The following is a 12,810-nucleotide window of genomic DNA, read 5'->3' on the forward strand; positions in this document are numbered from 1 at the left end:
GAAAGTCAAACACCGATCCCCCAGAAACTTGGACAGTCGGGTGGCTGTTGATCTCCAAAACCCAAGATATCAAAGCTTGGCTCTCAACCAGGAGAAGATCTGACCTGTGGGGAGCCTCTTTTGAAACACTGCTTCTGTACTGAGTCCCCATCACAGCTCCCACAGGCAACACCCAGCTCTGCTGCTGTTATCCTCAAGCCATTTGGCTGAGGGAAACTGAGGCCACCTGGCTCCCATGGGAGCAGGACTTTCCCTCTCTGCCTCTGAGCTTTGCTGGGGCACAAATGCAGGAATAAGCCTTGGTATTCAGAGAACCTGTGCAGCTCTCCAGCCTTCCGGAGCGTCTGCCTGGGGGGCCACAGCACTACAGGAAGCCCACAGCAAAGGCAGAGGAAATCCACAGAGAACAAGGGAAACCCGTGGAAGAGCTCTTCCAGCACAGAGTGTTCTTCAGGTTCCAGGCAAATCAAATCTACTCTGGCATCTGGGTTTAGAGATTTCCACCCCAGCCCTAGGTTGATGTCATTTTTAGGAGGATTAAGCCAGATGGTAACAAATAACCCAGTTTCCTGTGACTCTTTGCTGTGCCTGTGGTTCCCAAGGCTCTCGGGAAACAGTAGGAGTTTTCTGGGGTGGGTGCTGTCATCCATAAACTTAACTGTGGAGAGGAGCATCCATGGAAGGGGCAGCCTCAAGACCTGACAGGGCCAGGACAGTTGTAGTGGGGAAGGTGTCAGCTGGAGCTGTCATGTGGTTTGATCCCTGCTCTTGTTCTTCTGCACACAGATCTCCTTTCAGGAAGCCCCACCCCTGTTTTGTGGGCACCAGGACCCGCTCCCCCCCCCCCCCGAAAGGGGAACTGCAGAGAAACAGGAGGCAAATTCAGCCAGGAAGGGAGAGAGGTTATTGGGAATGGGTGGGCCCTGTCCTGTGCCCTCCCATTCTGCAGAGAAAGGGGTGAGGCTGGATGAGACTGCTAGATGTCTACAGGAGCTCTGCCCAGAGACACCCTACCAAGTCTGTTCAGCACCTTCCTTCACTCCACCCCAAATCACTGGCTGCTCCCATGGGAGCTCCTGCAGCCTCTCCTCCTCCTCATTTCCCTCCCACCCAGCCCTCCTTTACTGCTTCACACATTGCTTCCTGGCCAGTGATTTCCCCCAAGCCCCCTTCAGCCCAGCCAGGGACCAGCACACCTCCAGGCTCTCCGTACACAGGGCATGATGCAACATGGGCTTGCTCTTGGTTGCAGTGGCCACAGCAAACACAATTAAGCGTGATGACAACATTTGCATCTGCTTTTACTACCCAGGAGCGTTTCCCTATCGTGTCCTGGCAGCCCTGGTCACGGAACCGCTTGGAAATCTCATCTGCTGCCTGCCCGCTTTGCAAGGCAAAGTCCCTCTGCCAGGCAGCTGCGTAACAGCATGAAAGGGCTTTAGGACACAGCCTTCCTCCCACCTTTCAGGGGTCTCTGCCTCTGCTCCTTGAAATCCTCCAGCAGATGTGGATCCTCCCTGGGGCTCTCCACCTTGTCTCTGCACCTGCTCAAGTTTCTAGGGGATCCAAATGCTGCAATCCTGCTCCTTTCCCTACCTCTCCGAAAGACAAGTTCATTCACTTCAATAAAGAGACCCCAGTGGGGACAGGTTTCCAGCTGGGCTCAAGCCTGCAAGGAAAACACCATCACCCTTCTCCTCATGCTTTCCCTGCCTTGCAGTTTGACAGCTTCGGTCCGTTGTACTGAAAACTGACCCACGCTCTGGCCAGCGTGGCCTCAGTGGCCTTTGGAGTGTAAAGCCAACGCCCCTCACGTTGTACGTACTCAAAAGATGCACCCTGGGAGGGCACCAGCCTCCTCGTTCCCTCTGCAGGGCAAGCTTGTTTTCTGGCCTCTCCTCCTTTGACCAGAAGGACAAGTCCTCATGTCAGGACCTCAGCTCCCTGGGGACACACGTAACAGATCTCCTCTCCTCAGGCCTCCCTGGACACGACCTCCAGGTCACTCTGACAGTCTACACATCTGTAGCAGGGAGGGTTTCTTCAGCACTTCCCTTGCCTTTGCCACAGCCCGTTTTGGCTTCATCAGGAATCCCAGTTAAGCTGCACCATGATGGATTTAAAAAATAATCAGCTTTATGAATAAATTTCTTCCCCTGGGTGTGATCTTCACCCCACAGCATCCTTATCAGGGTGAAACCTGCACGGACGCTTCTCAGGCCCACGCTGTGAGTGACGTGGTGGGCAGGGCTAAGGGCACCTTCCCTGGCAGGGAGTGCTGGCAGGCCAAAGAACTGGCTGGCCCAGTTGAACAGAGCAGTCTCCACAGCAGAACCACCTCTAGGTGAAGGTGATGGTAAGACCCAGTTACTGGAGGTTTCCAAACACAGGTTACCTCAACACCTGAAGTGACATGTTAACACAGGGGACAAGAATCTTGTTGATTCTTGGTGCTGGGGGGAAGGGGTGGGGGGGAAGTAAAAAAATCCTTACAGAAACTTTGAAGAGCATCTCTCTTATGAGGAAAGGCTGAGTGACCTGGGGCTGTTCAGCCTTGAGAAAAGAAGATTGAGGGGGGACCTGATCAGTGTTTATATATGAAGTGTGGGACACAGGGGGAAATGGGCAGCTGCTTCTCAGTGGTCTGTGGAGACAGGACAAGAGGCAATGGCCTCAAGCTGGAGCACAGGAGTTCTGCACCAATATGCAGAAGAACCTTTTCAGTGGGGGTGGCAGAGCCCTGGGACAGGTTGCCCAGGGGGGTGTGGAGTCTCCTCTGGAGATATTCAAGACCCGTCTGCACACCGACCGACCTGTGTGATCTGTCCTAAGGAACCTGCTTTGGCAGGGGGGTTGGACTCCATGATCTCTGGAGGTCCCTTCCAACCCCTGTGACTCTGTGACCCTGTGATCTTAAACACACCTGAAGCACGCCAGAACTCTGTGACCAGCGAGGAGCTGCAGGATCTGCTCCTGCACACTGAGGCCAGTTTCTGCTCAGCAAGAAGAGGAGGAGGTTGTGCTGAAGGGTGGCAAATAGGGGAAGCGATCCAACGCTTGAAGTCCTCCTGGAAACCTGAAACCAAGATAAAGCAGCCTGCTGCAGGCTGTGTGAAAAACGCAGACACGCACTGGAGCGGGAGAGGGTTTAAAGTGCACACTTTTATTTTCTATTACAAAGGCTAAAAGAAGCAAGTTTGTTGGTTTTGTTGGTTTTTTTATTTAAGAACAAAAAAATTTTGTTAAAACATCTACATTATTATCTTGATACTAGACCTTATGAAAGATACTAAGTTCTTTTTTAATAGTAAAGCGTGGTATTCTTAAATTATATTAATACAAAGACATATTAAAGGACTCAAAATCATTACTACCCAGCTCAGAACTGCAGCATCCCCTTTGCTACCTTTCCTTTTCACTTGCTAAATCCCAGCTGGTTTGGACATACGGTTTCACACGACCTACCTAGGGGATTTATTTTTCTTTTCTGGTTCTTTACTTCCCCCCCCCTTAAAGGCCAAGTTCACTCCAGCACCAGTCTCAGTGAAATCTCTGCTCCTACCAAAGGATTTGGGGAAAGATCTTCCCTGCACCTTTCAGCATTTAACAAGTCAACTGGAATTGCAGCCTCTGCCTTGTGTGATCACGCGTGTCTATGGTGATTTTACAGGATATAAGAGCTCCTTCTGATGTCACCAAGTTAAAACATCACTTCTCTTGTTAACAACCCTCAGATTTGGTTATGTGCTGCGAAATTTCCCCTCCACCCCCTCACAGGAATGAAGGAAAGAAAGCATAATCACAGGGGCTCTGGAACGCACAGCAAAGGCAGCCCTACGACTCCTGGTCTATCTGTTGTAGGGCCTGGAGTGCTGAGCGGTGCGGCTCAGAGTACACAGAGTGCTGAAGAAAACCCCCTTGGGCTTGATCAAGCCAGGCTGGGAAGTGAAGTGTGAAGCTTCCTGCCCTTCACCACATCTCTTTCGATCACATAAGCAAAGCCTTATCATTAGAACTCCACTCGCTAGTTAGCGGCGTTATACTCTCTCTCTCTCTCATCTCATACTCAGATGGGACTGCGAGGACGTCCTAGGGGGTTCCAGAAGTGGGAACAGGGAAACCTGTCCCATCTCAAAGTTTATACCTACCTCTATAAAACCCTCCCCTCTTTGTTACTGCCCTTTCCCTAACCCAGATACAAGTCTTCATATTTAAACCGGAGATGCTGCGTTTCCTCGCCCGAGTCCTTTTCCTTTACCCTCATTTAGAAGATTCCTTCGATACCACACACATATAATATTATATAGAGCGATATATTTAATACCTGTGTATATATGCTTCATGGGAGGGGTCACATATATACACACTAAAACAAGTCTGGTGACAAAGTACTGCAACACCACAGACCAGGTTATCATATCAGGGAAAACAAAACGAGATACTTGACCGTGGGCCTCCCCCACCCCACACACGCCTGCCCTCTGCCCGCCTCAGCCCCGCTCCCTCGCTGGGCGCTCACAGCAGAGGCGGGGAGAGGGGACAGCGACCCACTCCGTAACCTAAGCAAGCTGTCCTATGAGGAACCACAGCGCAGCGAACGCTGGAGTCACACTGGAGATGCAGATTTGGTTTAAAAAAATAAAATACACGTTCCAACATTCCCTGATCCAGATCTGCCTACTCCCCATCCCTTCCCAAGAAGGGCAGGACAAGATAACCCAGGAGTCGATGCCTACCTCCTCCCTGTCTCTCTCTGTTTATGAAGCTGACCAGTTAGGCACAGGAGAAGGTACAATCCGAGCAGCTACAGCCAAGGGCAGAGGAGAAGCTACAGCACCTGACCACTCAAACTGCCAAGACTGACACTGCTTTGGTCACTCTCTCTTTCCATAGCACCACAGATCCTTCTTCATCTCGTGCTCCCCCACATATGGGCACAGGTAGAGACAACCACTTCCCTCCCCTGTTCTCTCAGAAGCCACTGGTGTATCATCAGATGTTGTGGTCCTGGCCCCTTCCAGGCCAGATCTCAAGAGGCTGCTCAGCCCCAATGAGAAGCTCATTCCAAACCAGAGACCCCCATCCACATTTTAAAGGAGGGAAAACAAGCTCAGAGGCACATCCAGCTTACTCAGAGCACATAAAACCCTTGGAAAGACCCAAGAACAGCATGCTGCTCCTGGGTCAGGCCTATCCCAAGTGGAGCTGCTGCACCTACCAGGAGGCTGGTTTAGAAAGGTGCCAGCTGCACCCTCTGCCCCCAGCATCTCTTGCATTTACACACCTGCACTTCGCCATCCCATCTCCCCTGCAGCTGGGAACCCCAAGGACATGAGAGCAGGGAGGGAGAAGGGGGGGTCCTGCAATGCCAAAGCACCAAGCAGTTCACGGCCAGACTGGATTTGCCACAGATATGGCACCACCAGCACCAAGGGCTCCGAGCAGGCTGTCTGGGGACACTCTGTGTGACCAAGGCTGGGCAGGAGATGTGTCTGTGTGTGAGTGGATGGTGCTGTCCATGTGTGCCAACCCGCAGAGCGCAGCCGGGCTGCGGCGGAGAGTTGGAGAGGGGAGCTCAGCACAGGACACGCGTTCACTGCTTACGGGATGAGATCATCAGAAGGGTCGATGCTGGCAGGCAGAGTGGTTACTGCCTCTCACTGCTGCCACTGGAAAAGCCAGAAGTCCTGCCCCAGAGCTCAGACCCCTGGTTCCCCCCTCATGGAGCACATCAGGTGGGACAGGAGCAGGCGCACGTTTGGGTCCCACCTTGCCACTGCCCCTCACCAAAGTCCCTGCCCTGGGTCGCATCCTGGCTGCACCGTGCGGCTGCAAACTGCCTGCCCAGGCTCTGAGGAGGAGGAGGGGGCTGGAGCCCCAGGGCTCGTAAGCGCCTTCCAGCAAAGTGTTGCCCTTGCTGCTGGGTGGTGTCCTTTTCAGTGGGTGCCCACCCAGTTCTTCCAGCAGCACAGTTAAACACACAGCTCTATGCAAGCAGCAATGCACACCACCCAAAGAGCGAGCAGGGAACCCCATCACTCCCCTCCCTCTCTTCGGGACATGAGGCAACACAGAAAATGGCTCTTTTTGGTTATGGCCTTCCTCCTGCTGGGTACTGCTGTGTGGCCTACAGTGAAACAGTGTGTCACAGCCTCTGCTACACCTTCTAGACAGCTCCAGTCTCTGTGGCAGTCACAGTAGGCAAAAAACCAAAACAAAACCACCCACCCCATCCCCCCCCATCCCCTGCTTGAATAGCTGCCACACAGAAAAAGGAATCAAGGAGTCACCAATTTCCTTTCTGAGTACAGTCAGCTGAGACTGCCTGAAGCCACCTACAGTCCAGGTCCTGCTGCTGGAAGCAGTTCTATTCCTGTGCTGCCTGTAGCACCACTATACAGCAAGTGGCTGTTTCCCTCCTCAGCCCAGTTGAAGCCTTGGGGACAGACAGCAGGAGCTTAAGCCTAGATGTTTTAATCCAGATCTAGCAGTTTTCCTTCTTTTGTACCTCAATTCCTAATTCTTCTGGTACCAAACTCCCAGGAGAGCAGGCCAACTGCAGCAGCTTAAGCGGGGCTTGCTCTGAAGCACTGGGAAAAGGAGCACATGAACTTCATGGTAACCTTTTCACCAGATGTCTGGCCCTTTCTCTCAGCTTTGACCTCTGGACCTCTGCAGCCACACTCCAAATCAAAGGGCAGAATGACAGAAGGAGAAATTCTCCAATTCACAGCCCGGTACAGACTGGATTCATCCCTCTGAAGTACAGCAAAACCAAAAAAGATGGAGAGGAAGAGGAATTTGGGGGAAAGAGAGAAAAGATGCATCAGGAACTCGGTGAGCACGGCGTTCGCTGGCCAAGGAGAATCAAATTCACGATTTCATTCACCACTAATAAATCTTCATCTCATAATCTTAAAAAGGAAATAAAAGAAAGAGTTCTCTCTGCGAGACAGGTCTCGCTCTCCCTGCTACTGCTGCCCTCGGAAAACCCGCCTGTGTTTCTCCAGCTGACAGGCTCCCCCCAGCCCTCACTAGACACCGTCCCGCAATAGGAAGTTGTATTTCCCGAAGTCGTCGTCCCTGGGGCACAGCAGCATGTCCTTGCGGGCCTTGGCCAGCTTCTGCTTCAGCACCTCTCTGCGGTCTAACCACTCGGTCAGCTCGTCCTGGCCGTGGGCGTAGCGGCACTCCTCCCCCTCGGGGCAGGCCTTGCTCTTCTGGAACCTGGTGGCACAAGGAGCGGAGTCAGGAGGGCACCCCCGGGACAGGGCTTTGTGCTCCCTGCTTGGGATACTCAATCAGCGTCCGCCGAAACGCGCGGCGAACTCTCCTTCCTGAGGACGAAGCTGTTCTACAAACCCACACACAGCTGGGGAAGGCAACACAGGCTGGGCACACAACAGCGCTGTGACAGCCCAACACCTGGGAGGGCATTTAGTGAACAGAATGAAACAGTGTGAGCTGGTGCTGGACCGGTGGGGAGGAGGAGAAGCCACCACACAAGAGAGGAAACGGCAGGTAACAGCCATGAGACAGCCTTCTCCCTCACCAAAACAGCAATCCTGACCATCACAAGCCTTCTGAAGGCACCACAAGGCACTGATCCCGAGGGCCTGAGATATCCAAACCATTTAACAAAGCACCCAGGATTCCCTCAAGCATCAGGCTGAGCACCCTGAGAGCACCCTGGCAGTGGAGGGCACAGGTGCAAACATGACTCTTGCTCTCCTTTTCGAGTGACACGTGCCTGGGAAGGTAATTTTTACCGCTCATGGTGCATGGCTGTGCACCTCTGGGGTACAACAGCAGTCTCACCATCACCCAAACCTGTCAGCTTGTCCCACTCCTCCAAACAGAAGTCCCTGGAGGACTCTGTAAGAGGAGGAGGAGGAGGAGGAGAAAGAGGTGATAAAGAAGGAGAAGGGGTGATGGAAGCCCTGGGCCTGTTGTGCCATCCCTGCAGCAGCACAGGAGGGAGAGGAGACAGCGGTACCTTTCACAGAGCCGGAATTCGCCCATGGGGAAGCGGTAGCTCCAGCAGCTGGAATCGCTGTCCGAGGTGAAGACCTTCTCCTTGTGCTTCTCTGACTGGATGTGCTGCTGCCATTGCTTCTTGCTGTTGCTGTTCTTCCCGCAGAGCCAGCAGTGGTAGCCCATCTACCCGGTGCAGACAGGACAAAGGGACAGTCAGTGCATTAACAGTCACCCCCAACGGCCTTCCCGCGCTGGCACTGCCTCTCTCCCTCTCCTTCCAGAACATTCTGGAAGCTCCAGTCAGCCTACGACCTCCTGCACTTCCCTACAACGTCATCTTTACAGCATCGTGCTGCCACTAAGAGGGGAACAAAGGAGATGGGCTGTCATTGTCTACCTACAGCTCAAAGAGGCTCAGAGAATGGGACAGCTTGGCTCACTGACACGGTCCTCCTGCCCATGGGTCTGACTGCAAGGCCCCAGGGCCCCAGGCTGTGCAGAACGCTTCAGAAGGACAAACCCTCCCACCAGCCACCACCCCTAAGGAGACCCATCTGCCTCTGGTTTTCGCAGGCCTCTGTACTCCTGATGTAGCTCTTCTCCATGCTTCTCCCTCTTTCCTGACAGGCCATCAATGGCTTTGCCAGTTTTCCCAGTAGCAGGCAGGAACCCTGGGCAGAGGCTGAGCCCACACAAAAGGGAACCTAAGGTAGACTCCTACTGACTCGAGGATTAACAGAAAAGCCATTGCAGAGCTTTGCTGACCCCAGGTCCACCTCATCTCAGCTGCTCCAAGCTGTCCATTTAACCTACATCAGCATCAGCTCTTTCCCACAAGGTCAGTGCAGTCCCTGCTACCTCCCACCTGGAGCACAGGAGAGAGGCAGGCTGCCCTCAGTGCTGAGGAGGAGGAGGGATGAAGGACAAGAATCAGCTTATTACCATGATGTCAGCGTAGTCGGTGGGCATCTGGATCTGTTTCTCCCCTTCTCGTGAGGTGAGCGGTGTCCCCTCTCCAGGTTTCCCAGGATTGTGTTTCTTTAGCCACATGTCATAGGTCTGCTGCATATCTAGGACTGCACAGGGAGACCCATGAGGTCACTCAGACACCCTCCTGCACCGTGTGAGAAGGACGGACGCTGGGGCAGCCCTTCCCTTCCCTCCCCCCTCTGCCGCAGCAGCACGTGCCGTTTGACTGAACCTGCTGCTCAGAAGGCCTGATGTCACCTCCCCAGGTGACAGCCAAAATCACACCACACCACCTGGCACGAGGAGGGATCTTCCCTCTAAGTTGAGGGACAACCACAACAGCAGCTGCACAAAGTATTCAGGAAGGAGGAAAAGTGCCCAAAGATCACCAGGGACTTCAGCCCACAAGGTGACTCTCCATTGGGCCTGTTTCTGCTTGACCTCAGCAGACATCCCACTCCAACTGGAGCTCAGGCAGGGGCTGGATTCATAGCTGTCCCCTCCCTTTAAGCCTAAGCATCATCCTCAGCACTGAGAGGAAGGAGAGCCCTTCAGCAAGCTGGCCACAGGAAGCACCAGGGAGGGGAGGAAGACCTAATAATAGCTTGCCCCAAGTTCAAAACATGCCCAGAGGATTGCAGTCAACGTCTCTTCTCACAGCTTTTGGTTCAAAAGCCACTCAGCAGACTTGTAAGAAAGGACATTTTGGGTGGAAGCTGTGACTGCACATCTGCCTTTCCAAGATCATGTCCTAAGAGAGGCCACAGAAACATGGATGCCACAGACAGCACTGTGATGCTGTACATGTGAGTCACTTACTCCTCACCAAACAGGTAAGTGAGGAACTCCAGGCAACTGGGGGTAACGAATGCAAATTCCCCCCAACGGAAACAACGCTGTTGTGTCTTTGTGCTTGAGCAAACACACCCAGACTGGTCTGAGGGCAACAGAACAACTTGAACTGTAACAAACAGCATTTGTCCCAGCAGGGAGGATGAACTGCCATCCAAGCACAAAGACCAAACTCAGGGCAGGCCCGAACCCCTTCAGGCTTTCCAGCATCTCACTACAGAGCTAGATGAGCACCTGGACAACTGGGCCTGGCAAAGGGAATCTTTTCCGCCCAGCTTGCTGTTGGTCTGAATAAACAAGGATTGCTGCCAGGGAGCTAGCTGTCCCAGGCATGGGCAACTCCCCAGCCATCCCCAAAAGATAAGCCAGGAGCCTGCGTGATTAATTCCAGACGAGCTCCTCCACAAAGGCACCGCCCAACCACACTCCCAGTCAGGATCTCAAATCCACCCCTCTGAGTACAATACCATGAGCAGGGAGTGCCGCAGCCCAGGAGCAAGGGGTATGAACAGAAATGGGCAAGAAAGCCAAGGCAGATACTGGGCAGACAAGAAAGATACAGGAACAGCCATAGGTCAGGGCTGTTCCTTTGGCAGAGCTCCATATGGAACACAGCCTGGGGCAGCACGGCCAACTGGAGGGACAGCAGAGGGTGGATTCAAAGTGCTGCAGGAAGGGAGGGATGCAATGGATCAATGCAAAACATGGGTCCAATGTGCACTAGTCCCAGAGCAAGGGACTCAAGACATACATGCACATTTAAGAAAAGAGCAGCTCTACATTACTGCAGACAGATCTGCCTCATAATCCCAGCTAAGCTCATGGTACCAGGTCTGTCTCTGTTGTCAAGAGTATGTCTTAACAGACTCCTCATTCACTGCCCCAATGTCCTCTCCCCGCTCCCCAGACTCTCTGGCCCATGATTCCCCCACTCACTTTTGTTTTCCTTCATGAAGGTCCACATGTCTCTCTCCTCGGGGCTGTGGGCGAAGGAGCAGTTGCCCACGTACTGGCATTTCCTGCCGTTCTGGGCGTGGATACACAGCTGCTCAGAGACAGAGAGCAGAATTTAGCATCATCAGACACTCCTTGCTAGGGGGAAAGTGGCTTCAAACATTAAACAGCACACAGCAGGGCTCACGACCAGGACACTTCACACACTGGTAACTGATAACATGAAGTTTCCCCTATAAACAGGCAGCTCAGCCCAGCACCTCGCCTCTCTCTTCTTGCCAGATCCACAGGCAACAGGTGCAGGTCGGTTTAGCACTGGCCTTGGGCGAGGCAGCAGGGAGCAGCGGGGATGGACCCAACAGTGCCTGCTGCTGGCCAAGCTGTGGGTCCCCAAAGGTAACTTGTTCTCCAGCTGTCTCCAGGTGGCTGAAGAGTGGCCAAATTGGTTGCTTGGATGACACCAGTGTACGCACAACTTCACGTCAGAGCCACCAACAGCATCATTGCCAGAGGAAATCAAAGGCTTTCCAAGCTCGCCTCTTCTCCTCCAGTCCTGTCAGTGGAGGAGGACAGCAGCATGGGACCAGGTGGCTGACACAAACTTGGGAGGGAAGAGAGAACGCTGTTCCCCTCTGGCTGGGGCTGAGTGGGAGCTCAGGCACTCACTCGCCTGGCAAGCTGCTCTGTAACTCCTGCTCCTCCACTTCTCGCAACTGGCCTGCAACTGGAGAGCAGTCAAGACTTTCCACATGGCCTCCCACCCATTGACTAAAGGGCAGCAGATTCCACAGGGCAGGGGGAGAGGAGCTTTCTCCTTTCAGGGAGAAAGGAAAGGAGAGAGGAACTGGGTAAGTGGGCTGGGGTTGGAGGCTGAGTATCTGTAGGTTTCCTCATAGCATGTGGCTTTTTAAACGTGTTCTTAGTTTTGCTTTCAAAACACACTGCGAGCCAGTTTCACAATCCACAGCCGCCCAGCCATGGCAAAGGCAGGGACAGGCATCTCCCAAGCGCCTCATCTCGCCTCTCACCCACATTGAGAAACCCTGACCTAAGGGGAGATTTAAATCTCAGTTTCAAACCTTGCACCAGCCACTTCTTGAGATGGTTCCTGCACTGGCAGCAATGTCAGAACCTGGCACACGTGAGTAGAGGGGTTTAGACGGTGCCGGTCCCTTCTCTGCTCCACCCTTTTGCTGGATGCACCTGAGATCTTGCTGCCATCGATCCGTCTGTTCCCCACCTCAGCCAACGTGTGCCTGCCCCCCTGACAGGCCTACAAGGGACTGTCCCCCTCGAAGGACTACCCTGTGGTGGGAGGGCAGGAGCAGCACCTGGCGCTGCTGGGCACGGGACTTACATCGTATTGCTGTGGGAAGTTGCGGATGGAAGGCAGTGGTCGGACAGACACCCACTTCTTCTTTGCTTTGGACATCACCAGCAGGACGCGGCGTTCCTTCGTCCAGCTGAAGGGGAGACAATAAATCAGGAGAGGCAACAGGGAAAGGAGAACAAGGTTTGGTTTTCCTCAGAGACCCTTAAATATCGAGAGATGACCAGAGCCACCTGTCCAGCTTGTCCCCGCACTATCTGGCTGCTCCTAGACGTGCACATCTGTGACAGAGGAGCCACAAGAAGGGTGTTTTCCCAGGATTTCTCCCTGTACAGAATCACACATTTCCCAGGGTATCTCTTCTCATAAAGCCAAAAAAGTCTCCCCCAAGTCTCACATGGCATCACTGAGGATTACTAAACAGCTGCATTCCACCCTTTGACACAGCTGATCCTTGTGCAATCGGATCCATAGAAATCATTTGGGAATATTTTCTGCTGGAAAGGTGCAGTAGAAGTGCAAGTCCCCACAAGCCCTGCCTTATGAACTGGTGCCAGGAGGTATTAGTTCTCCTGCAGCTCCAGCAAGCGATCACTAAGAGATACCCTGGAGAAACCCCAGGCCAAACCCTCAGCTCTATTCAGCTGTTATCCTTCCTGCTCCAGGAAGTGATCCTCACCTGCTCACTTCCTCCAGCAGTCCCTGCTTCTGTCACTTTTTCATTTGCA

The 12,810-nt window shown here is 53.4% G+C and overlaps 1 protein-coding gene across 1 annotated transcript in view; it reads right to left on the reverse strand.

Moving 5' to 3' along the window:
- Positions 1–6,242: 6,242 nt before the first annotated feature.
- Positions 6,243–12,810, reverse strand: part of ZC3H7B (zinc finger CCCH-type containing 7B) — a 44,366-nt gene continuing 37,798 nt past the window's right edge. The window contains exons 19-23 of the mRNA XM_084268469.1: positions 12,110–12,215; positions 10,735–10,843; positions 8,920–9,053; positions 7,997–8,160; positions 6,243–7,227 (exon numbers count right to left, since the gene is read on the reverse strand). Of these exons, the coding sequence (XP_084124595.1) occupies positions 7,035–7,227; positions 7,997–8,160; positions 8,920–9,053; positions 10,735–10,843; positions 12,110–12,215 (706 nt within the window). The 3' untranslated portion in view covers positions 6,243–7,034. The remainder of the gene's footprint in view (positions 7,228–7,996; positions 8,161–8,919; positions 9,054–10,734; positions 10,844–12,109; positions 12,216–12,810) is intronic.

This window comes from Gallinula chloropus (genome assembly GCF_964237585.1).
Source record: "Gallinula chloropus genome assembly, chromosome: 1".
NCBI lineage: Eukaryota > Metazoa > Chordata > Aves > Gruiformes > Rallidae > Gallinula > Gallinula chloropus.